The sequence below is a fragment of the Myotis daubentonii genome, chromosome 12, assembly GCF_963259705.1.
Source record: "Myotis daubentonii chromosome 12, mMyoDau2.1, whole genome shotgun sequence".
NCBI classification, from domain to species: domain Eukaryota; kingdom Metazoa; phylum Chordata; class Mammalia; order Chiroptera; family Vespertilionidae; genus Myotis; species Myotis daubentonii.
Window position 1 is genome coordinate 43,921,627 of NC_081851.1, and position 27,645 is coordinate 43,949,271.

A 27,645-nucleotide genomic window follows, 5' to 3' on the forward strand; every position below is an offset into this window, starting at 1 on the left:
AGCGTCAGCCTGCGGACTCAAGGGTCCCAGGTTCAATTCCGGTCAGGGGCATGTGCCTTGGTTGTGGGCACATCCCCAGTAGGGAGTGTGCAGGAGGCAGCTGATCAATGTTTCTCTCTCATCGATGTTTCTAACTCTCTATCCCTCTCCCTTCCTCTCTGTAAAAAATCAATAAAATATATTTTAAAAAAATAAGGTATATATGTATGTTTAAGAAATAATGGTTGCTATGGTATGAATGTCTGTGTCTCCCAAAATTCATATGTTGAAATCCTAATTCCCAATGTGATAGTATTAGGAGATGGGGCCTTTGGACGGTGTGATTAGGTCATGACAATGGAGTCCTTATGAATGAGATTAATGCTCTTATAGAAAAGGCCCAAAAGAACAACCCTGCCCATTTCCACAATATGAGGAATACAATAAGGAGTCTGTGACCCAAAAGAGGGATCTCATAAGTACATGTGAGCACCCTTCAGACTTCCAGCCACCAGAATTGTGAGAAATACATTTCTGCTGTTTATAGGCTATCCAATCTATTGTATTTTGTTACAGGAGGCCAAAAGAACTAAGACAATGAACTATAAAATCTAATTATTATTGAATGCCTTCATTAAATCTGTATTTTCCTAAAAAATAATGTCCTTTCTTTTCCTTTCAACCAGCACAGAACTTGTGACATACTGTTATCACTAATTTTTCCTATTATTATGATTAAAACAATACAATATAGCTCAAAACAGCTATGTAAATGTGTGGGTATTTTATTCCTACTTATGGTACTAATGTCTAACTGATATTTAGTTTTAACTAAAAGCCATTAACAAAGAACAAACTGTATCCTCCAATTAAAAGATTAAATTATATCCCACTGGAATTATAAAAACTCATGCTGTAAAAAAAATGCCTGCATTTGTAAATGGTATAGTATTAGCATAAAGGATGGAGTGGTCAAGCTTAAGTGGGGAGTTGGCATGAAAGGCTTCTCAGACTATGTGGCAACAGAATTAAAATTTGAAGGACAGGCAGAAGGTCACCTTTGGTGGTAGCAGAAGAATACCAACTTGACGTACTCCAGCTGGCCAAATAAAACAGAGATCTCAAAGACAGGAAAGACATGGCATTTAAAAAATAATTATATAATTGGTGCTGACATCATTTAAACATAATGCAAATGTCAGCATTAATTATTGGGGGTGGGGAGGGGGAAATCCCAAAATGTTATTGAAATAAAAATAATAGCCAGAAGGGGCTAGAGGAGGTGTTGTAATTGATCAGTATGCCTTATTTAATCATTCTTGTCTTGAAATTTTGCCTGATGTATATATATTTAGTGCTTTATTTTCACTCCAAAAATAAAGGCATATCATCAAATCCTTAAGTGTGATAGCCAGATTGCCAATAAGTACTTATTGACCAATTAATACAAAGAGGTTCTAATCACTTATCATTTTAGTAGTTTGATCAAACCAACTATAATGAATAATTGCATGGAAGCTTCTAGATATAAGATAAAACATCCATGCACTAGGAGAAGGTAGCTAATGCAAATTCTCATTTCTTTCTTGATAAAGCAGCGGTTCTCAATCTGTGGGTCGCGACGCCTTTGGTGGTTGAACGACCCTTTCACAGGGGTCGCCTAAGACCATCCTGCATATCAGATATTTACATTACGATTCATAATAGTAGCAACATTACAGTTATGAAGTAGCAATGAAAATAATTTTATGGTTGGGTTACAACATGAGGAACTGTATTTAAAGGGCCAGAAGGTTGAGAGAACCACTGTTATAAAGGATTCATTCGTACATTGACAAAATAAGTATGAATATATTCAGGCTACTTTATATTATAATTAGTAGTTCTAGTAAAGTTCTATGTATTCTTTTTTTTTTTTAGTATTTTATTGATTTTTTACAGAGAGGAAGGGAGAGGGAAAGAGAGTTAGAAACATCGATGAGAGAGAAACATCAATCAGCTGCCTCCTGCACACCCCCTACTGGGGATGTGCCCACAACCAAGATACATGCCCTTGACCGGAATCGAACCTGGACCTTTCGGTCCACAGGCCGACGCTCTATCCACTGAGCCAAACCAGTTACAGCAGTTCTATGTATTCTTAACTAAACTTGGACATGATCTTAAACTGCTGAAATTTGTTATTACCAGCAACATGCAAAGTTTTCAGAGAGCTAAATGGAATATCCTATATAATAAAAGCGTAATATGCAAATTGACCAAATAGCTGAACAGCGGAACAACTTTCCAGATGACCATCCAGATGACCATGCTATGACACCCACTGGTGCCAAGCCAGCCAAGGCGGGTGTAATGCAATTGGTCAGGGGCCCGGCCATCGCCCCATGATCACCCTGCAGAGGGAGGCCCAGGCCACCAACTAGCGGGGCAATCAATGAGGGGGCTCCACGATCGCCCCAAAGAGGGAGGCCCAGGGCACCGATCGGTGGGCTGCAGCAGGTGGGCAGGGTCTCCCTTTGCAAGGGAAGCCTGGATCCCGGGTGCCGGAGGGAAGCCTGTGCCAGCAGCCAGGTGAAGGAAGGCCTACTCTTGCACCAATTTAATGCATCGGGCCTCTAGTTAGATTATAAAGGCTTAAGGAAGAAAAAATACCTTGTTAGTGAAACTGTGTTTCCTGGGAAATAAGAATAAGCTTTCAACTTTACAAAAAAAAAAAAAGATAAACTTACAGCTTAATAAAACCAACCTGTAATTTTTGCTGCCTTTTCCTCTTGGTCCACACGGTTCTCATCATCTTCTTCATTATCTTCTTCAAAGTCATCTAAATTCCCAATATCAGCCTGCTTCATACTCATCAAACTAGCCAAACTTTGCATGTCTTCATCCCTACATCAATGATTTATAATATAATACATAGTTCATTAAATGACATTACTTGAAAAAGAACTGATGCTTAAGAAAATATTAATATACTCCTTTTTTATACATTAATAATTCTTCTTAAAGCTATATAATACTATTGAAAACTCTAAACACTCATTTATTAATTTTTAAACAACATGTTTAATTAGTAAAAAGCAAACAGGATTAAAAACTAACTGGTTAGGAGTTACATTAATTCTGTGCTGCAGACATATGGAAGACTAAAATTTTCTCTATGGGATTAAAGTAGGGTTTCCTAACCATGAAGTCCGCAAACAAAAACTTGTTTCATAAAACAAGGAGATAATTGGCAAATCAGATGAGATCTAGACTTTAAAATATTTAAATTTTCATAAGGAATTAAAATAGAAATTCTTAATCTGAAGTCCATGAACCCTTTTGGTTTTGTGAACTAGAAGAAAAAGAAGTAGAATAAAGCCCTGTAAATTATATTTAAATCTTTTTTTTTTTTTTTTTTTTTTTTTTTTTTTTTTTTTTACAGAGAGGAAGGGAGAGGGATAGAGAGTTAGAAACATCGATGAGAGAGAGAGACATCGATCAGCTGCCTCCTACACCCCCCCCACTGGGGATGTTTGCGCAACCAAGGTACATGCCCTTGACTGGAATCGAACCCGGGACCCTTCAGTCCGCAGGCCGATGCTCTATCCACTGAGCCAAACCGGTTAGGGCAATATATTTAAATCTTGTTTAAAGGTGCATTTTTCTGAAAGAGGCTATAGTTGTTCAAAAGTTAAAGAATTAATGTAATACAAAAAGCACCTTAAGACAAAGTCTAGTCTTTTTAAGAATTACAAGGAGAGCCCTGACCCGTTTGGCTCAGTGGATGGAGCGTCGGCCTGTGGACTGAGGGGTCCCAGGTTTGATTCAGGTCAAGGGCATGTGCCTTGGTTGCGGGCACATCCTCAGTGGGGGGTGTGCAGGAGGCAGCTGATTGATGTTTCCCTCTTATTGATGTTTCTAACTCTCTATCCCTCTCCCTTCCTCTCTGTAAAAAATCAATAAAATATATTTTTTTAAAAAAAGAATTACAAGATAGAAAATGACCTGGATTGATTATAAGTTGGACCATATAGTTGATAAATGTTTTTATATTGAAGTATTTAAAACATAAATTTATGAAATTTACATTAGAATAGAAATGAAAAGAAAAATTAAAATTAAATACTGTAAACATAAAAAATTTAAGTTTTCCTGATCTATCATTTTAATCTTAAATTTCAAACAAACTACAGTGAATGAAACATATTCCTAATATGTCATATACAAACTAAATTTTAATCAGGTATACTTCCTCAAAACTCAGAAAGCCAAATTAAAAGTTTCTCATGTTTTTAGCACAATACAATAAAAAAACACACACACTAAAATCTCTTTTGTAAATATTCATTTTTCTAAATATAATAACTTTGCAGGCTAAACTGGTTTTTTGAAATTCTTTGCATTTTATCTCATATAAGCTTAGAATTAAGATAATTTCCCCATTTTAAAATAAGTTAGTAACACAAAGTCTGCATGAACAAAAAAAGTTATGTTACATTATATGAATGCCTTACAAGTTGCTCACCTATCAATGGGGATAATTTCAAGATATATTATTCTTAAAATGCTGATTTGCTTAATTTTACCTATTTAATTTCCTCATATTTTAACCCTGAACATTTTTCTTTGGGAAAGGTAAGGAGGAAAGAGGGAATTTAGGGTGTTTGAGAGAATGCTTCACTCAAACTGAGATACTTGGTTTGACTGAATTTCCTCTCACCTATATTTCTGTGAATGGTACTGACTCACTTACTGCTCGGCCCACTGGAAAGGAGTCCACCTTCAAAGGATCTTCTCTGATTTTGTTTTCTCTCTTCGTTCTCTATTTCCTTACCTTTCTTTTTGGCCTGGATTTCAGGGTAAGGCCTTTATTTTTAATTTCTCAATATTTAAGTCTACAATTTAAGGTCCTGATATGAAAGACCAATGCTTCCATTCTGCACTCTCTACAACACTCACTTAGAAGCAAACTTTCCAGAGAAGAGGCTTATGTTATCTACCAAGTCACTTGTGCCCTGTAGATGAGTGCCAAACATCTCATTCTGACGCACAGTATTCAGTCTAATCAGTTAAGTAGACATGACCAATTATAGTAACCACATTTCACTAGGTCAAACACATTCAGAAGTGTGATTCAGATTGGATTGTAATGTTTATACGTGCCTTTTCCCCCTCACCTTTTAAGTCAAGGTGTAAAATTTACATTTCCATCTTCACTCCAAATAGGTACTAACGGTTTCACTATACCCCAAACATACACTTACCCCATGACTTAACTAGAGTGAATGTTACTTTTTTTTTTTTTTTAACCTGTTTTAGGTATGTTCACCTCATTTTATCCAGCTATAATGTTAAGTCTTTTAGGAGACTAGAACTGGGTATAGAAATTATCTTCGTGCAATGCCTAGTCAGAGCTTTAGAAGTGATTTTTGAAAAGGATAGTGATTATAACAAAGTGTGTCTACCTGTTCACCTTGCTATACAGTTTTTGGAAGGCTGAGCCAAAAAACATGAACTGGCAAAGGTTCCTTTAATTCTTTCATTACTCTTATCCTAAACTTTTCATTCTGGGTTCCTCTCATATCTCAGCTGAACCAAACAGCTCCACAAATTGAACTGTCTGTATTTCAGAGTACAAACACTTATACCGAAGACATCAAAATATATATATATATATATACAAAATGTATGATATACTATGATATACAATTATAATATAAAATTTGAAACTTTCTGTAATCATTTTTATATTATTGTTCATTCTCTAGAGTCATGAGAGGCTATAAATAACAAGGAGTTCATTTAATTCAGCCTCTGAAACAAAGAATGGCAAGAATGATTGGTATGTGGTAGGATGTTCTCAACTGTTGCCAATATAATGAGTCCAAAGCTATAAACCTACAGTGTTTTAAAACACACTCTGAAGCAGATTTTTGGACAAAATAAACTTACGTGGCTTTTCCTTCCCGGAGGAAAATGCAAGATAATGAAAACTGGAGAGTGGCAGATACAACTTTTTTAGATAATGGCTTGAATTTTAACTTGACATCAGTCTGAGTTGGCATAGGGCTTGCATACTGTTTCATGTTGATGCTGCTAGTAGCAAGAGCTTTCCTTCGACCAGAAGGAGATTCCTGGAAGATAAAAAATAATTATGTTATTTGGAGTCATTTATTTTATAACCAAATATTTTAAAATACAATTTTAATAATATGATTAAACAATTGAGACTTCCTTCTCCAATGAATTCCTGTAACATAATAATGAAATAAAATTGTAATGAGTTTATCACAACTTTTACATATGTAAGGCAGATATAAAATTGGAGAGAGCTGACACAGGCAAAAATTGGGGAAGACTTAACAACCCTCAATAACTCAGGAAAGGAAACTAGAACAGAAAGTCTCCAGGGCCCCTGTAAAAAGCACAGGGGCAGGTATCAAAGTTCTCAATAATTGTTTTCCTTCCTTTGATTATACTTAATACTAGAGGCCTGGTGCACAAAAATTTGTGCACTCGGTGGGGAGGGGGAGTCCCTCAGCCCGGCCTGTGCCCTTTCGCAGTCTGGGACCCCTCGGGAGAGAACGCCCTGCTGGCTTAGGCCTGCTCCCGGGTGGCAGAGGGCAGGCCCAATCCCTAGGTGCAGCCCCTGGTCAGGCTCAGAGCAGGGCCGATTGGGGAGTTGGGGCGCCTTCCCCTGTCATGCACAGAGCAGGGCGGATCAGGAGGTTGCGATGCCACCCTCAGTCACGCTCAGGGTAGGGCCGATTGGGGGGTTGGGGCACCGCCCCCTGTCACACTCAAGGCAGGGTCGATGGGGAGGTTGCGGCGCCACCCTCTGTCACGCACAGAGCAGGGCCAATCAGGGGGTTGGGGCGCTGCCCCCTGTCACGCACAGAGCAGGGCCCATTAGGGGGGTTGGGGCTCCGTACCCTGTCACGCACAGAGCAGGGCCCATCAGGAGGTTGGGGAGCTCCCCCCTGTCACGCACAGAGCAGGGCAAACCAGGGGGTTGGGGCGCCGCCCTCTATCACCCACAGAGCAGGGCTGATCAGGGGGTTGGGGCGCCGCCACTGTCACACTCAGGGCAGGGCCGATGGGGAGGTTATGGGCTCTACCCCGTCACACACAGAGCAGGGCCCCTGGAGAGGAGGTTGAGGCGCCACCCTCTATCACCCACAGAGCAGGGCCGATCAGGGGGTTGGGGCCCCGCCACTGTCACACTCAGGGCAGGGCAGATGGGGAGGTTAGTCTCTATCCCATCACACACAGAGCAGGGCTGATCAGGGGTTTGGGGAGCTCGTCCCTGTCACGCACAGAGCAGGGCCCATCAGGGGGGTTAGGGAGCTCCCCCATCACGCACAGAGCAGGGTCTATCAGGGGGTTGGGGAGGTCCCCCCGTCACGCACAGAGCAGGGTCCATCAGGGGGTTGAGGAGCTCCCCCCTGTCACTCAGAGAGTAGGGCCTATAGGGGAGTTGGGGCGCCACCCCCTGTCACACACAGAGCAGGGCGGATCAGGGGGTTGGGATGCCACCACTGTCACACTCGGGGCAAGGCCGATGGGGAGGTTATGGCTCTACTCCATCACACACAGAGCAGGGCCCGTGGGGGGGGGGGGGGGGGTTTGTGGCGCCGCCCTCTATCACCCACAGATCAGGGCGGATCAGGGGGTTGGGGCACCGCCACTCTCACACTCAGGGGAGGGCCAATGGGGAGGTTATGGCTCTACCCTGTCACACACAGAGCAGGGCCCGTGGGGGTGGGGGGGCGGGTTGGGGCACCGCACCCTGTCACACACAGAGCAGGGCCGATCAGGGGGTTGGGGAGCTCCCCCGTATCAGGCACAGAGCAGGGCTGATCAGAAGGTTGGGGCGCCTTCCCCTGTCACAAACAGAGCAGGGCGGATAGGGAGGTTGTGGCCCCTCCCCCTGTCACACACAGAACTGCAGGGCAATCAGGGGGTTTGGGCGCTGCCCCCTGTCACGCTGATCCTGGTGCCAGGAGGCCTCTTGGCTCAGCTGATCCCGGTGCTGGGAGGCATATTACCCTTTTACTATATAGGGTAGAGGCCTGGTGCATGGGTGGGGCTGGCTGGTTTGCCCTGAAGGGTGTCCTGGATCAGGGTGGGGGTCCCCACTGGGGTGCCTGGCCAGCCTGAGTGAGGGGATGATGGCTGTTTGCAGCTGGTCACACACCATTCAGGGTGGGGGTCCCCACTGGGGTGCCTGGCCAGCCTGGGTGAGGGGCTGAGGGCTGTTTGCAGCTGGTCATACACCCTTCAGGGTGTGGGTCTCCACTGGGGTGCCTGGCCAGTCTGGGTGAGGGGCTGAGGGCTGTTTTCAGGCTGGCGGGTGACGGAAGCTCCCAACTGCTCCTTTTTTTCTTTTTTAATTCTGGGCCACCTTTAGCTCTGAGGCTCTAGCTCTTAGGCCTCCGCTGCTGAAAGTAGGTATCTGGTTTTTTTTTTGGTTCGAAACAATGTATAACTCCAGCTCTGAGATATATTTGTTAAAATGTTTCAAACTGCAGGCTCAGAGGCCTGCAAGGCAGGCGGGGAACGTTGGTTTCATCCGTCAGTGAAGCAAGCAAGCCTCATGTTAGTTTCAAGCTGCCTGGCTGCCGGCCGCCATCTTGGCTGGCAGTTAACTTGCATATTGCCCTGATTAGCCAATGGGAAGGGAAGCGGTCGTACGCCAATTACCATGTTTCTCTTTTATTAGATAGGATAGCATAGGAGAACAATGATAACAGGACAGCAAAATAATGATTGGGTATTAAGTATGAAAAAGACAAGGTGTCAATTCTGGAGAGATGCTATAATGAATAAGACATAATAATTCCTGATTATGTGTTCTAATGGCAAGGGAAAATTTTATCTTTTTAATTAATTTTATTGGTGTGGCACTGGTTAAGATCATATGGGAAATTTTAGGACAATTTGTAAATAATGTAAATCAGGGGTCATACCATCATTAATGTAACCAGAAGTCATAAACTAGCATTTCGTAGAGTTTACTGGTCTGAGAGTTCAGACCTAAAATAAGGCTTAATTTCCAAACTACATGATCTTGAGCCTCAGTAACCTTCCCTATAAAATAAGGAGATTAAACAAATACATTCAAGCTCTACATTGGTTTTCTATAAAATTACTTAATTTTCCAACCAAGACAGGAAAAACTACCATTACCATTTGAATTATTTAATAAATCTTCATTTGTCCTATGATTGACACACTTGTCTAAAATTAGGATATAATAATTTAATCAAAACACTGAAACAGCCTTTTAAAATTTTTTTGACATTTCTACCAGCAGAACAAGTAAAAAATGTAATGTAACATCCCTAAAGAATACCTTGTTTTAAAATGTGGTCTTATCTGTCAGATTATGCACAGCAATATTATACAGAACTATTAGTGCATGTAGATACCTTATGAATGAATTTCAAAAAGCATCAAGCACTTGAGAAGGATTTAGGTTCTCTCAGAAGAAATACTTAAGAATATGCAAATACCCTCAACTGAATCAAGTTGAACAGATGTGACTATCCCAAACAATACAAGTGATCTTTCCCTGGTCCCTATTATCAATCAAAGAATAAGATTAAGGTCCAAGGTTCTGACAATGTGCAAAATGAAAAAGTATAATCAGGGAGTATCAACTGATTACACTGATATGAACAATAATCTCTTATTGTACCTTTTGAATAGCTAACAACTTCTACATAGAATATACAACTTAAAACCTCTTTTGAAAGCATAACATACAAAGTGCCACATATGATTTTCAGATTTTGTTAAACATCTGTTTCATAAATTATGACATTGATCCCTTAATAGTAATTTTCTAATTTTATAACCAAACTAGAGGCCCGGTGTACGAAATTTGTGCACGGGTAGGGGACTGTCCCTCAGCCCGGCCTGACCCTCTCACAATCTAGGACGGCTGGCTTCTAACCGCTTGCCTGCCTGCCAGCCTGATCGCCCCCTAACGCCTCCCCTGCCGGGCTGATTGACGCCTAACTGCTCCCCTGCCGGCCTGATCGTCCCCAACTGCCCTCCCCTGCCGGCCTGGTCACCCCCAACTGCCCTCCCCTGCTGGCCTGTTCGCCCCCAACTGCCTCCCCTGCCAGCCATCTTGTGGTGACCATCTTGTGATGATATCCAGCGACACCATTTAGGCCAGCTGTTCTCAACCGGTGGGTCGCAACCCCTTTGGCAGTCGAACGACCCTTTCACAGGGGTCGCCTAAGACCATCCTGAATATCAGATATTTACATTACGATTCATAACAGTAGCAACATTGCAGTTATGAAGTAGCAACAAAAATAATTTTATGGTTGGGTCACAACATGAGGAACTGTATTTGAAGGGCCAGAAGGTTGAGAACCACTGATCTAGGCTTTTAATATATCAACACTAATAAAAGAGAAAAATGGTAATTGGCGTACGAGCTACCCTTTTCATTGGCTAATCAGGGCTATATGCAAATTAACTGCCAACTAAGATTGGCAGTTAACTGACAACTAAGATTGGCAGTTAACTGCCAACAAGATGGCGGTTAATTTGCATATGTAGGGACAATGCAGGGAGGCGAAAGGGAAAGCAGGAAGAAGCCCCCTGCCACTGACAGTGATTGGAAACCCAGGGGGGAGCTAAGAGCTGGGGGGCAGGGCAAAGGCAGCCCTGGGGCCGCCTTTGCCCTGCCCCCCAGCCATGATCGGAGAATCAGGTGCCTTTTCCACCCTGGCCAGTGATAGCAGGAAGTAGGGGTGGAGCCAGCGATGGGAGCTGGGCACGGTCGAAGTTGGCAGTCCCAGGAGCTAGGGGTCCCTTGCCTGGGCCTAAAGTGAAGCCCACGATTGTGGGGCTGCTGCAGCTGTGGGTCCCCGCTGCCCGGGCCGGACGCCTCAGCCAGAGGCGTCAGGCCTGGGCAAGGGGCCGATCCTGCGATTGGAGGGTGATGGGGGTCAACACCTGAGGGCTCCCAGTATGTGAGAGGGGGCAGGCTGGGCTGAGGGACACTCCCCCCCCCACACACACACACCCAGTGCACAAATTTCGTGCACCGGGCCCCTAGTAGGATAATAAAACAATAAAATGTAAGATAACTTGGAAATGCACATAATTTTGAAAGCCCAATTTAAGGATGATTCCTGCAAAATCTAGAGTCTAGGTGATTAACATTCTGTTTACTTCATTTTTTTAGATAAAAGTTATGCAGAACAGTTTTCTGCTGAACTTAGGGAACTTTTAAATATTTGGTAATTGGTGTGTCTGAAAAAAACCCACAGGAAATAAAATTATCAAATTCTAAGCACAATTAGCTATACTACTTAATTAAAAGCAAAAATTTGCTCAGCAATAACAAAAACAGTGCTTATAAGATTTGGGCAGGTAAGCAGTATACAGTTCTTTTGAGTCTACAATATCCATTCCTGATATTATCACAGGATCTCATTAAAGTCTGTGTCTTTGGGAAAAGGGGTCTGAATGGTGTTTCTACTAATTCTTCAGCTAGCTCAGACATTGTTTTCCTCCTTAAAATTAGTTACCACATAGAAAATAGACTTGAAAAGGGATAGTAATGAGAAGAACATGAGGATCTTTCACAGCTCTAACCCCAACTCCACAAATCTACACTTTTTATAACCATTGAGTCCAAATCTTTACCTACCCAAGACTGGTATAATTGCTATCAACAGTTTTATAAAGAATGAATTAACTGATTGCATTGTTATATGAGCATATCTTTTACATCCTATAGTCCTCTTTAAAGGAGTAAGGGCCAGCCAGGCAGAGAAAGTTTAGAGAGAATTACCGTTATTGATGCCAGAGTCCTAATGCTAACATATCGCATGCAGATTAGACAAGAGGACAAAAATAAGAGAAAAATAGTAAGATAAATTCTTAGAGAAAGGAAATTAGATGACAAAAGTCAATAAGGAGTGATTACATATGTGTAGGTTTAAGTTTCTGCCTCTGTTCCCATGTTTATATGTGTGTTAGTAAATCAGGCAGTATTTTGGGAATTACTTCAAAATCCCTAAAGCAGTTCTTAAACTTTAGGGTTTATTAAAAAACAAAAAATTAAACTAGAAGAGCTTGTTAAAAATTCTGATGCCTATTCTCCCATTCCTAGAGATCCTAAATTAGTAAATCTAGAGATGTCCTGCGTTTTCTAAAAGTACTAGTATTAAGTACTTCCCCTCCTCCCCACCATCACCCCCCACCCCCAAAAACCCACTACTACCAGGTGATTCTGATCTAATTAAATCCAAAATCACACTTTCAGGCCGTGGCCAGATAACTCAGTTGGTTGGTTAGAGCATCATCCTGATATGCCAAGGTTTTGGCTCCAATCACCAGTCAGAGTACATACAAGAATCAACCAATAAATGCCTAAGTAAGTGGAACAACAAATTGATGCTTCTCTCTCTCAAATCAATAAATTAAAAATAAAATAAATAAAATCACACTTTCAGAAATAGTTCCCCCTAAGGAAGTTCTTAAGTAACATTATTATACTTAAGAAATCTCGCTCCCATTTTTAATAACTATTCTCATTGTTATAAAAAAGAATCAACCAATATGTATTTCCATTTCTTTGAAATCCAGCCTACTGTATGTGGCACCAGCACTTATTCACTGTTTTACCTTTGGCATATTTCTTCATGTATCTGAACCTCAGTTTCATACTCCCAGATTGGTAAATATTTTTAAATGTTGGACGATACCAAGTGTTAATAAAAACAATGCAAACTCTCTTACACTGCAGGAGAGAATTTCAACTGATCAGGCACTTTGGGGGGTAATTTGACATTACCTTGTAAAGTTGAACACATATACCTTACAACTCAGCAATTCCCATCCTAGAAGTATATCCTATAAAAATCCTTGGGACAACATATGAGCATTTAGCATATAGTAGGTGTTTAATGAATAATATATACTATAAATATTTGTGAGCCATTAAACATGGTTTATTACACTAATATTACAAATAGTCTATCCAGAATTAGCAATGTTGAAATGAGGAAAACGAATGCAGGAAGCCATGCAGGTTGTTTGTTTTAAAGTAATGTCTCTAATTAAGTAGTTACTACAGCAATGTAGCAATGTAGTTATTAAAATTTATGCATTGACCTCCCTACATTCTTGCTAGACCTAAAATAAATTTTCCACCTCAATATATTCTCACTGTTATTCAAGTGTTTACAATATAAGCAATAGACGAATGTTTCCTCTGTACAGCATAAAATAAAGATTTTATAATAACTAATAAGGAATTAACTGATTATAACATGAATAACTACATTCTCATGATTCCTCTCCTTATTTTCATACTTCAAGAGTATTTGGCCTGGCCGGTGTGGCTCAGTGGCTGAGCATCAACCCATGAACCAATAAGTCACTGGTTCCATTCCGGTCAGGGTACATGCCTGGGTTGTGGGCTTGATCCCGTTGATGGTGTGTAAGAGGTAGCTGATCGAAGTTTATCTCTATCCCTTTCCCTTCCTCACTTTCTAAAACTCAATAAAAACCTATTTTTAAAAATATTTTTTAAAAGAGTGTCTTCGGCTATTTGTGACCTGTTATTCTTACAAACAGGGGTGTCTGCCTTGTGCAACAAGGGGATCTTATTAGACTGTCCATCTTGGGGAAATGGGAGGTGCTAGACTTCTTTGACATCTCCATGCAGTGGTCATTCTACTGAATTGCTAGTTCAGTAGAAACCCTCAGTGGGAAAGCTATGATGAATGCTTATCTTCTAGACCTCCTGCTTTCAATTAAAAAAAAAAATTCTTTTGATTCTATCTGTATCATTTCAGGAGTGCATTCATAAAGATCATTTGGTCCTATTTTACCCAAGCTTTTATCTGTTTTCCAATAGGAGAGTTATTCATACTATCTATTCCATCACATTGTTAGAAGCAGAATTCTTCATCTGAATGTTATAAGCACAGAACTAATCATTCTGATCAAAGAAATAGCCATCAAAACAATGTTCACTTATCTCACATTGACCTAACCTCTTCAACTTAGCAATTCTTAGTGACTTATTAGGGTTATTTGATAATTTATTTTATTAGAATTCTTTAATGTGAACCTGTGATCATCAATGCAACCACACCATTCTCTTGTTTTGTCTGTTTAGATGCTATGTCTTAGTGCTGCCATAAACAGATAATGATAAATCAATGCTTGCAGCACATGCCAGTCTAGAGACTCACAGTCTAATGCAGGGGTGGGCAAACTTTTTGACTCAAGGGCCACAATGGGTTCTTAAACTGGACCACAGGACTGGAACAAAAGCATGGATGGAGTGTTTGTGTGAACTAATATAAATTCAAAGTAAACATCATTACATAAAAGGGTACAGTCTTTTTTTTTTTTTAGTTTTATTCATTTCAAACGGGCCGGATCCGGCCCGCGGGCCGTAGTTTGCCCACGGCTGGTCTAATGCCTGATTCTGTTCATTCTTGTCCATTAGAACTCTAAATTCTGATTCTGTACAACTGAATCAAGGCAACCAAGAAATGAAGTAACAAGCAGACAGAATTCTGAACAGCATTATAAAGTTATGTGACCACATTAATGTTTAAAAGTCTTAGTTATTAGATCTTACTCTCTATTTTATGACTATGTGAATTATTTCACAGTGAAAAACTAACACACGCAAGTATCTGTGTATATAACCATTTTTTCTATTGACTCAAGAACCAAAATGGTCAAATAAGATAAAGTGGAGTTAGAAGGGACCTTTAAAAAGTTTCTTAATTGAACCTGTGACCCTAATGCAAAAACACTTTATACCATCCTTAACAGAAAGTTATATTTGTTTCCTGGTACTGTTCAATCAAATTTAACCTAAAGATGCCCAATACCTTGCTATTTCTAAAAAATAATAACAACAACTTGGTACATACCACAGTATCAAGGCCAATAATTTTGCTTTATTTATTCTTTAAAATAGTTATTCAGAGCCTATTATGTGCCTGGTATTCTCTCATTTAACTCTGTGATAACACAAACTTTATTTTCAAATGAGAAAAAGTCAATCTAAAAATCAAACTAACTTTTCCAAAACTGTGATGCTGGTCCTTTGAGCTGTCACAAGACCTTCATTTCTCAGGCCATGCTGAAAAGATCATTGCTTCATCAACAGACCAAACTGGAATACTACAGAATTTAATTTGGAGTCCATGGAGCAATTAACTGCTAAAGCAGACATGTCACAGGGAGTTCTCTCAACCACAAAGACTTAATTAGAAAACATGTCAGCTAAAATAACCAACTTAGATGGTTGGATGGAAGAATTCGGTAGCACAAATGTGAACTGAAAGAATTTAAAAATATGTTTAAATATGTACTCAAAAACATTTATAAAAATATATTGATTTTAGAATGAAATCTAACATCTCTCTAAAAAATCCAAATAAAAAACTGCAACCTTCTCAAATAGAGGGAAATTCCAGATATATATAAAAATACAAGTTAAAGTATTCAAATCAAAGGTCTAAACCAGTTGTAAGTTGTCCATAAAAAAAAAAAGTTATTACAGTGACCCACCCTCAAGTTAAGTCTACTACAAAGTTGCTAAAGAGCAGTTATATCAACCCCTACTCCTAAAACCCTAAAAGCTTATTCATACTAATATATATATATATGTTAACCTTAACTAGGAACTACACTACCAGAATTTTCCATTAGTTTTCAGTAGATGTTCTAAGGGAAATAAGGTAATCTGTTAAAGATCTGATACCATGGCCAGGATTTGAATGTGTATGCTGATAATGACTCCCAAATCTTCATAACTAGACAGACCTACTCCTGACTTCCAGATCAAAGCATTCAGTGCCCACTATTTATCTTAACTCAGCATAGCCAAACTGAACTCATCTCTATTCCTTGTGCTATTTCTCCCCTTAGTTTTCTCCTTGGTGAATTGTACCACATTCCATCAAGCCTCCCAATCCCAGGACTCACCAAACTAAGTTTGCTCTAACTGCTAAATCTCTCCAGAATCTGGAAAGCAATTTTCTATCTTCAATGCCACTTTTTCCTAAATTCAAGCATCATCTGTGAACAGACCACTTCTATACTCTCTGGACTTGTTGCCCTTTCTGTAGACTCATACACACTTAGATTTCATCTCCCATAACTCTATGAGGGTGATCATCTTTTTTTTTAATGAGTTATCTTGTTTTCTTATAAGAAAAAAATCATTAAACAAAATTATAAATACATAGGGTAGTATAAAAAAGAACTCAAAACTTTACCCACTAGCTGAAACCACTGTTAATATTTGACATATTTTCTCGTTTTTTAAAAATAGCTTACTATTTATAAAATCTTATGTTTTTTTTTTTGTTTTTTTTTTTAAATATATTTTATTGATTTTTTACAGAGAGGAAGGGAGAGAGATAGACAGTCAGAAACATCGATGGGAGAGAAACATCGACCAGCTGCCTCCTGCACATCTCCCACTGGGGATGTGCCCGCAACCCAGGTACATGCCCTTGACCGGAATCGAACCCGGGACCCCTCAGTCCGCAGGCCGACGCTCTATCCACTGAGCCAAACCGGTCTCGGCAAAATCTTATGTTTTTAAGCTTAAAATTATAACCCTGTAAACCTAAATTTTAGAAGTTGCATATCATTCTGAAATATGGTTACAGCACAAATTTACATAAAGTATTCCCTATTAATGAATATTTAAGTTACTTCACATTTGTCATTTAGAACTCATGCTACAATGAACATCTTTTTGTTGTTGTTAATCCTCAATGCTTTTGTTTCCACTTATTTATTAGAGAGAGAAGAAGGGAGAGAGAAAAAGAGGAGGGAGGAAGAGAAAGAGAGATAAATGTGAGAAAGAAACATCGATCAGTTGCCTCCCATCCTCTCATCCGCACCCCAACCAGGAAATGGACCCGAAATATTTTTGGTGTAAGGGACAATGCTCCAACAACTGAGCAAACTGGCCAGGGCTTACTATGATTTTTTAAATATATATGCATATATATTGGTTTTGATTTTTATGTAGATAAATCTATGTATATTTTCTTCTGTGATTTCTCCCCCACTGCTTAGAAGCTTAGAAAACTCTTCATCTTCTTTATCACTAATCATAGTGACAATTAAAAAGTCCAGTAATATCTAGTGTTGGTCAGGGTATAGAAAATAGGCATTTCGATCACTTTGGTGGGAACAGAAATAATTATAGTCTATTACGAGGATATTTCTTTAGCATTAAAACTATCAAGCCGTAGCCGGTTTGGCTCAGTGGATAGAGCGTCGGCCTGCAGACTGAACGGTCCCAGGTTCGATTCCGGTCAAGGGCATGTACCTTGGTTGCAGGCACATCCCCAGTAGGGGGTGTGCAGGAGGCAGCTGATAGATGTTTCTCTCTCATCGATGTTTCTGACTCTCTATTTCTCTCCCTTCCTCTCTGTAAGAAATCAATAAAATATACATATATTTTAAAAGTGACATGTATAATAATATGTCTTCTCTTTTAAATATTTAACAACATTCCTGTTATGATGTCTGTAATCCAACCAGAATAGATGGTGTGATAGGTATGAATTCGTAAGTTAGTTTAGTTAAACTTCAACTTCAGGGGCAGTCAAATGTCCTAGCTGAGAAACCACATGAAGGGGAGCACTGTTTCAGACAGCTACCCTCTAGAGCAGTGGTTCTCAACCTTCTGGCCCTTTAAATACAGTTCCTCATGTTGTGACCCAACCATAAAATTATTTTCGTTGCTACTTCATAACTGTAATATTGCTACTGTTATGAATCGTAATGTAAATATCTGATATGCAGGATGGTCTTAGGCGACCCCTGTGAAAGGGTTGTTCAACCACCAAAGGGGTCGCGACCCACAAGTTGAGAACCGCTGCTCTAGAGGCAGTAACCACAAGCACTTATTTTCTTCAAATTGTGATCAACACTTGAGACATTGCTAATTTTCACAGTAAATATCAGAAATGGGGTTTGTTGGTAAAATGAACAGCTTGCTAGTTAACAAGATGAATGTTAGAAATGGGCTTTCATTATTAAAATTAAATATTAGAATTTGTAAGTTAGATAAATACTTTATAGTTATTTTCCACCCTTGAATAAATAGGTTATAAAAATCCAGCAAAGTATGTAGCCTTTACATTTAGAGATGGTCCCCAGAGTTGATCCTTTACCAGTCCTATACCCTGCCATTGGTTTGGGAGCACTTCTGGTTGCCTGATGCTGAGTGCAAAGGTAACTGAATCTTGCCTTATGAATGTTGTGTATATAGTTTCACTGAACCTTTCATGTAAGGTGATGGTTGGAATGCCTCAATGAAGAGCTCAAAGCTTCCTTCTTGGACCTTACAGAACAGATTGTTATATGCTGCTTTGGTTCGGCATGCTAAAGAATTCTCATTTAAAAAATATCTGTATGTGACAGAATGTGGTCATTTCTCTATAACTTGGTAGTAAAGTTGCAAAGAAATACCTTTAACTGTTTCAGTGGCCACCATTATCTACTAAAGACAGCAAAATAAAACCCCTAAGATTAACAAATTATTATCTTGGTTTAAGTCACATCACAACTACTATACCTAAGAATTTTTGCAAGTGACAGTGTATATAGATAGACTATGGAAAATTATCTATAATAATAAAAGCATATTATGCTAATTAGACTGGACATCCTTTCAGACGCCCTCCCATCCTTCCGGATGAAGCCCGGGCTGCCAGGGAAGCCTGGGTCCCAGGTGCCTGCCGGGTCCCGGGTGCCTGCCGGGAAGCCCGGGTCCTGGGTGACAAAGGGAAGCCGGTGCCAGCAGCTGGGGGAAGGAAGGCCTACTCTTGCACAAATTTCGTGCATCAGGCTTGTAGACAAATATAAAACACAATCGATGGTCTTTAACATGTCTTAACCAGCAATTGCAGGAAACAGACCTGGGTTTTTATATACTATGCAGCTGAAATACCATCCTCAAACCATTAAAAACAAAAATCTGTTATTAACATTCTTTAAAGAGTCACTACAGATTTGGTATTAAAATGACATTAAAGAAAAATAAAAGATAGGAAACCTGCTTTATCTATCACCAGAGACAGACTATACCATTTTTAAAACATAAGGTAAATGACATTTTTCAGGGACACCAGAATACATTAAGACAATCTAGGGTTAAAGTATCATCCCTGTGGCTTCAAAATTCAAATATCACCACTGCCATCACTACAAAAAGGAGAAGGGACATCCAATTATGAGATACACATGACTAACATAAAAACTATTGAGAGGAAGTGCTTGGGTCTCTGAGGGCATAGGTAGCGGTGCCCCCCCCAGGTAACCATAGCTACCGAACAGGTGGCCATGGAGTCCGTGGTGCCATCACTTGTGGATCATATCTTCACTTGCTGGTACAAAGTGGACGTCAAAGGAAAACCCTGTGAGGACCACTATATACTACAGCATTTCAACCGAATATGTGTCATCCCATTGGCAGGATCTCATCAAGTTCTTCAAAGTGGAAAAACAAAAGCATTTCCTATCAAATCAGTACCAACTGTAGCAGACTTCAAAACTGGGTCTCTGGGAAATTTAAATAGGGGGCACAGTTTCTAACAGAACTTGCACTTCTGTGTAAGATTTACTGCTCAGATGGGAAAGTATATACCATATCTAGCTGTGTTCAAGGATGGCTGATAGAAGTGAATGAAATATTCTCCATAGCCTTCTGTTCTTCAAGAGAAGCCTCCACTGACGGTTACACTGCAGTTGTGTTGCCCAAATTTGAAGACAGTAAAAGCACAAAAACAATATGAATTGTGGTAAAACGCAGTAATTCCACAACAGCCACATCATGAGAACTGAGATGGCATAAAAAGCAATGCAGCACTGGATCCGTGTACTAAAGAAGTGCCACCATATAACAGAAGCATACTCCACAGCCAGCATTCTGCAGAGAAGCCTGTTTTTGTTTTTTCTTTCTCTTGCATAACAAGTCTTAGTACCCATTTGTCTTTAGTCTCTCAGATCTGCCCTGCCATGGACCTAGCCTTCTCCTTTTTTACTTTTCTCTTTCTAAAAACTGATAACCCAGGGCTGTTTTTCTGATTAAAAACAAGCAGAGCATTTTGAGGAAAATTTGGAAAAGACAGAAGTTTTAAGTAGTAAGTAAAAATAATTTACCCATCCTATAACTCATCAGTAAATACTACATTTTGACATACTTCTGTTTGAATGTTATGGCATGGTTAATTGCTTTTGCTTAAACTTCCATCAGTTTGAGGATAAAAGAAACAACAGCTGACCTTTCTTATCCACTCTGCTTCAGTGTGACACTACCAAAAGTCCAGTCCCACCTCTTGTGGCCCAAAGCCTCCGCAGGCTGTGGGGAGAGGCAGTGTGTGGCGTGTACCTTGACTAGTCTTTATGCTGCAGGATGGCCTTCCTCTCTGAAACAAAGCAGAACTCTAACACTGTGGCTCCTTATATGAGAGACAACAAGGCTTTGAAAAGCATAAAGGGCTTTCCTAATTTATGGAAGTATTATAATACAGTACATACATTACAGTCACTCTGTAACAGTCTCACTAGTTACAGGGTAACGAGCAAAGGAGAAGTTCCTGTAATTCAAAGACATAGAGGCCTTTGAATAGAACAAAAGGTTTCACATCATTTGAACTAAAAAAAAAACCCACACAAAAACACACACCTGAATTTATGGTTTAAGATTATATACTTGTTTACACTGAATTTAAAATAAAAGACTTTAAAATTGTTTTAAAAAATACACAAAAAGTATTTTAAAAATACTTGTTTTTAGAAGTTATAGGTAGTATGTTTTCGCCTATATGTGATGAAATAGCACTTTTGTATTCTTACCACATGAGAACTTTTAATCTGATATATATAATACCTGAATTTGAATGTGCTTGTTTCTAAAGGAGACATAGGGCCATGCAGAATGTTTCATCTCCTTCTTTATGTAATTATTTTAGCAGCTCATATGGCCTACTCCAAACCTATCTGAAGGGTACAATTAAATACCATTGTTAGAACGAATACATACTTCTTTTCCTGCACTTCCAGGTTCCAGTGCCATGGAACACAGTTTTCACAAATGTTTACTTGCTTTTGAACCAAGTAGATTAGATGTTTTTTAAAAAGTTATTGGCCAGCAGCCCAGCTAGCATGGCTCAGTGGTTGAGCATAAACCAGGAGGTCACGGTTCAATTTCGGGGGGTCAGGGAACATGCCCAGATTGCAGGCTCGATCCCCAGTAAGGGTCATGCAGGAGGCAGCCAATCAATGATTCTCACTCATCATGGATGTTTCTCTCTCTCTCTCTCTCTCTCTCTCTCTCTCTCCCTCTTCATTCCTCTCTGAAACCACTAAAAATATGTTTTAATAAAATAAAAGTTATTGGCCCCCACAGGTAACTAAAAGAGTATGAAACGTGAGGGTAAAGAGGTATATAGGTCCTCATATTGATGCCTCAACTTCATAGCTTCCAGTATAATTAAATACTTAAATATTTTTGTAGTGTTGAGCTTGCTTCAGGGCAAGTTGCAGGACCTTCTTTCTTCAGATTAAAAAATAAAACCAAACAAACCATATAGATAATTACCATAGCTTTCTGTGATGTTTTAGGTACAGCCTTGCCTAAGAGCAGAAAGATAGGCAGGTGATTTCTTAAAGTGCTTTTTAGCTCCAGGGTGATAAAAATGTCTTAAACTTTCTGAAGTTGAAAAGTCATAATTAACCATTAAAATTTAAAGCTGAACAATCACATACAGTTAAGGCATACTTTTCTATAATATAGTGCAAGAAAAGAGGTAACAGCAACTAATGTTTCAGCTAAAAATTCAGCAAATATTGTTAAAATGCAAGAATCAACACCTCAAATTACTATCATTTCAAATAAAAACTTTATCTGGTTTTAGGGAACTTTTTCAATAAGCAATTATAGATAACACATGGTTTGTGTGGTATACCTACTATACAGTTCTCTATAAAAAATGCATAATCTCACTAATCCTAATCACATGTAGAGTTCTTTTCTTTAAAGAATAATAATATGAAAGCTTAAAGACTATTTCTCATATATAAGACTAGAGAGACCATGTGATATCACACTGCTTGGGATCTTTTCCTGTAGTTGAAATCGTTAAACATTTCTTACATCATAGATTTCTATAATTCTAGCTGCTGCTTAAGTCAAATCAATAACAGCACAACTAACTATAATGACAACATACCATGTGTTGAGCACTGTTCTAAACAAATGTTAATGCTTTTTGTAGTGTTGACTACATAGGCTTATATGTTGGCTAGCATTATTCACATTTTAGAGATAAGTAAACTGAGGTTCATCAATTTTCCCAGGACTACACAGCTAAGAATGTCCAAGTCTTAACCACTACACCCACTACACTAAAACGCCTCTGAAAAGACAACTGACTGCACCTGGCAAACTGCAGAGAAAGAACAGGCGAGATTTTCACAGAAATCTATTATTCTATGAAACAAGTAATTGCTTTCAATTTCATTTACATCTTTTTCTTTATTTCCATGTATTCCAAACACTATAGAAAAAAATATTGATGTTTTCACAGCATTTGACATAATAGCACTTAAAAGTAATGACTATTTTTACCATTTGTTTAGTGAACTACTTTGGGATCATTATTTATTTGATCTTAACTAACATCTTGTTAAATAGGTAGGGCTGGTGCTATTATCACTGTTTACAGATGACTAAGGAAACTTAGGCCTAGAAACTTTAAAATGCTGTAAGTTTATCAAGACATATCATCAGTTCTATCACTGCAGTGGTTTTTGGTTTTGTTTTTGTAAGGAGATGGCAGGACAAAAAAGAGTTCATATGTAGGTATCCTCCAACCACTATTAAAAAGGCAAAAGAGGTTTGTCTGTAAGCAAAAGGAGTTGTGTTGAAGTTAAATGAAATGAACTTAGTTGGCCCTTCATATCGGTAGCAGCACACTTAGCAGACATCTTTTTGTTTATTCATTAATATATCAGCAAGGCTAAGTACCCTAAAACGTAGTATCTGGGAAACTAAAATCTCAGACTTTTACTTTTACATTATCTAGCAAGGGTTATTTCAGGTTAACTATTGATAAAAATGTCAATTTGGTTCTTTTTGCTTTTATGCAATCATTTTCATTCTATGGGAATTTAGTTTTCTGCCAATCAAACTGTGTCCGTAGGGCTGGGATGTTTCTGGTGTGGTGCCCAGTAAGCTATTGGTGCTCAAATTATAACACGAACAACAACAACTATCACCAAGTTACTGCACGCAAAGTGATCTGACACAGAAAAGCCATGTATAGCTAAGAGTCAGAAGAATTATAAGCAGTATCTGAACACTTTTTTCCCCCCCAAATACATTTTTATTGATTTCAGAGAGGAAGAAAGAGGGAGAGAGAGATAGAAACATCAATGATGAAAGAGAATCATTGATCGGCCATCTCCTGCACGGCCCCTCTCCCCCGCCCACTGGGGATCGATCCCGCAACCTGGGCATGTGCCCTTGACTGGAATCAAACCTGGGACTCTTCAGTCCGCAGGTTGATGCTCTAGCCACTGAGCCAAACCAGCTAGGGCTGAACACTTCTTTTAAAAATAAACAAAAATTTGCTCTAGCCAGTGTGGCTCAGTTGGTTGGGTGTCATCCCATACACCAAAGGGTTGCCAGTTTGATTCCTGGTCAGAAAACATGCTGGGGTTGCAGGCTCGATAGTGCAGGCAGTGGTTGATGGATGTTTGCTCTCACAGAGATGTTTCTCTCTATCTCTCCCTCTCCCTTCCTCTCTTTCCAAAAGTCAATAAAAAAATAAAAAAAATATCAGACATATGTCGTAGCAATATTTTTACTGATACAACTCCTAGGGCAATGGATACTAAGGAGAAAATAAACAAATGGGACTACATCAAAATAAAAAGCTTCTGCATGGGAGAACATATTTTCCAACGCTATATCCGATAAGGGCCTAATCTCCAAAATTTATAGAGAACTCATACATCTTAACAAAAAGAAGATAAACAATCCAATCAAAAAATGAGCAAAGGACTTAAATAGACACCTCTCGAAGTGGACATACAGAAGGCCAAGTGACATAAGAAAACATCAGAGAGATGCAAATCAAAATGACAATGAGATACCATCTCACACCTGTCAGAATGGCTATCATCAACAAATCAACAAATGACAAGTGCTGACGAGGATGTGGAGAAAAAGGGACCCTCATGCACTACTGGTGGAGTGCAAGCTGGTGCAGCCACTGCAAAAAAAAAACAGTATGGAGTTTCATCAAAAAATTAAAAGTGGAACTCCCATTTGACCCAGGATTCCCACTTCTAGGAATATATTCCAAGAAACCAGAAACACCAATGAGAAAGGACATATGCACCCCTATGTTCATAGCAGCACAATTTACAATAGCTAAGATTTGGAAACAGCCTAAATGCTCATCAGTAGATGAGTAGATTAGAAAACTGTGGTACATCTATACAATGGAATACTACACTGCTGTAAAAAAGAAAGGACTCTTAACCATTCTCAACAGCATGGATAGATCTGGAGAGCATTATGCTAAGTGAAATAAGTCAGTTGGAGAAAGATAAATATCACATGATCTCACTCATCTGTGGAATATAATGAACAACATAAACTGATGAACAAAAATAAATACAGAGACAGAGAAACATCAGACTGTCAAACTTCAGTGGGAAGGTGGCGGGGTGGTAAGAGATCAACCAAAGGACTTGTATGCATGCATATAAGCATAACTAATAGACACAGACACTAGGGGGTGAGGGCATGTGCTGGGGGGTGGGGGTGGCCAGGGAGCGGTCAATGGGGGGAGAAGAGAGACATATGTAATACTGTATCTAATTCTTTAAACAATTAAAAATAAATAAACAAACAAAAGCCCTAGCTGGTCTGGCTCAGTGGATAGAGCACGGTCCCTCAGTGGACCAAAGGGTTCCAGGTTCAATTCTGGTCAAGGACACATACCTTGGTTGCAGGCTCCTCCCCAGCCTGGGCCCTGGTCAGGGCTCGTGGAGGAGGCAACCAATCGATGTGTTTCTCTCACATTGATATTTCTCTCTGTCTTTTCCTTTCTCTTGCATTCTCTTTAAAAATCAATGTAAAAATATCCTCAGGTGAGGATTTAAAAAAAATAAAAAACAAAGACTTGTATATGATGTTTACATGTTCATATTTTAGCAATCAGAATATGTTTTTGCATAGGACAAAAAAAAGAATGATTATTTAGTTAGGTTTTCCTAAATATTTATATACTAGAGGCCCGGTGCACAAAAATTTGTGCACTCGGGGGAGGAGGGGGGTCCCTCAGGCTGGTCTGTGCCCTCTCGCAGTCTGGGACCCCTCAGGGGATGACCACCTGCTGGATTAGGCCCACTCCCCGGGGGATTGGGCCTAAGATGGCAATCAGACATCCCTCTGGCAGCCTGGCAGCCCTCAGGGGATGTCCATTTGCCAGCGGGGAGCAGGCCTAAACTGCAGTCGGACATCCTTAGCGCTGCTGAGGAGGCAGGAGAGGCTCCCACCACCACTGCTGTACTGGCAGCCATCAGCCTAGCTTGTGGCTGAGCAGAGCTCCTCCCATGTGAGAGCGCCCTGACCACCAGAAGGCAGCTTCTGCATTGAGCGTCTGCCCCCTGGTGGTCAGTGTGTGTCATAGTGATCAGTCATTCCCAGTCTTTCTGCTGTTAGGGTCAGTTTGCATATTACCCTTTTACTATATAGGATAGAGGCCTGGTGCAGGGGTGGGGGCTGGCTGGTTGCCCTGAAGGGTGTCCCGGATCAGGGTGGGGGTCCCGCTTGGGTACCTGGCCAGCCTGGATGAGGGGCTGATGTCTGTTTGCAGCTGGTTACACCCCCTTCAGGGTGGAGGGTCCCTACTGGGTGCCTGGCCAGCCTGGATGATGGGCTGATGGCTGTTTGCAGCTGGTCACACCCCCTTCAGGGTGGGGGTCCCCACTGGGGTGCCTGGCCAGCCTGGATGATGGGATGATGGCTGTTTGCAGCTGGTCATACCCCCTTCAGGGTGGGGGTCCCCACTGGGGTGCCTGGCCAGCCTGGATGACGGGCTGATGGCTGTTTGCAGCTGGTCACACCCCCTTCAGGGTGGGGGGCCCCACTGGGGTGCCTGGCCAGTCTGGATGACGGCTGATGGCTGTCTGCAGCTGGTCACACCCCCTTCAGGGTGGGGATCCCCACTGGGGTGCCTGGCCAGTCTGGATGAGGGGCTGAGGGCTGTTTTCAGGCTGGTGGGCAACTGAAGCTCCCAGCCTCTCCTTTTTTCTTTTTCTTTTTTTATTCTGGGATTTATTTACCTTCTATAGCTGTCACTGGAGCTGAGAGCCGGCTCCAGTTCTGAGGTCGTTGCCGGATGAAAGCAGGTATCTGGGTTTGTTTAAATTTCTATAATTGAAACTCTGTTGCCATCACTGGAGCTCTAAGCTCTGAGCCCGCTGGTGACTGAAAGCAGGTACCTGGGGTTTGTTTAGGTTCTATAATTGCAACATTGTTGCATCCGGAGCTCAGAGCTGGGCTGCGGCAGGTGGGGAACCTTGGCTTCCTCCATCACTGGAGCAAGCAAGCCTCATGTTCGCTTCAGCTGCCTGGCTGCCGGCCGCCATCTTGGCTGGCAGTTAATTTGCATATCTCGCTGATTAGCCAATGGGAAGGGTAGCGAAATTATGGTTAATTACCATGTTTCTCTATTATTAGATAGGATTTCTAAGAAGAGAATAGCATCCTTTTATAGGACTCCAAAGTATGACAGGAGCTAGGGAAGATAAAAGCAGTGTACCTCTATTCATTAGGTTTTATTAAAAAGTGTCTGTGTTTTGGAGAGGGGGACAGGAAGGGTGGAGAACTTAGAAGACAAAGGAAAAGATCTGCCTCTGCCTGTGCTTACAAATTAGAATAAAGTTAGAAGTCATGAAAAGAGGTGTTCAAGAAAGATAAAAATTTGAACTTCATTAAACCCATAACAAATCACGCAATTACTGGGTTTTATTTACAGAGTTTTAAGAGTATCAAATAACATGAAATGCATGAAAGTGCTTTGTAAATGGTAGGTGCTATAAAATTCAAGTATTAAACTGCATTGAAATTCTGAATATAACCCATGATTCATTTGTAATTAAAACTTTACATTTAAAAACTCTAGGAAAAATAGTAAGTTTTATGTGGGAAAAAATGATATAGTAAAAATTTTACAGTGCATGTCTTATATACTTGAAAACTATCAATGTATATGCTTAAATGAAAAGAACAAGAGATCAAATATCATTATTCTGCTCTTACTGTGTATTAAAAGGTGATATGTATATATCTGGAGATATACATAGGGACCTAATAGTAAGTTCTCTGAGGAAAAGAAAATATAAACAAAGTAGGGAGATAGAATTACTTTTTATTCTATTAGTTTCTTTAAAAAACTTTAGCCATCTATTACTTTTCATATAAAAAATTAATTTTAAGAGCTAATAACAAAAAAGTGGGAAACTTGCCCTAGCCAGTTTGGTTCAGTGGTTAAGAGTGTTAGCCCATGGGTTCAATTCTGGTCAAGGGCACATACCTCAGATCCCCAGTCCCCAGTCAGGTTAGGGCATGTG

General features: G+C 40.1%; 1 protein-coding gene and 1 pseudogene across 14 annotated transcripts in view; one reads left to right on the plus strand and one right to left on the minus strand.

Moving 5' to 3' along the window:
- Positions 1-27,645, minus strand: part of EHBP1 (EH domain binding protein 1) — a 326,529-nt gene that overhangs the window by 205,942 nt on the left and 92,942 nt on the right. For all 14 annotated transcript variants that reach the window (XM_059659691.1, XM_059659690.1, XM_059659693.1 and 11 more), the window contains exons 6-7: positions 5,914-6,095; positions 2,726-2,865 (exon numbers count right to left, since the gene is read on the minus strand). In XM_059659691.1, the coding sequence (XP_059515674.1) occupies positions 2,726-2,865; positions 5,914-6,095 (322 nt within the window). The remainder of the gene's footprint in view (positions 1-2,725; positions 2,866-5,913; positions 6,096-27,645) is intronic.
- On the plus strand, positions 18,211-20,051 carry LOC132213879 (protein Abitram-like; annotated as a pseudogene).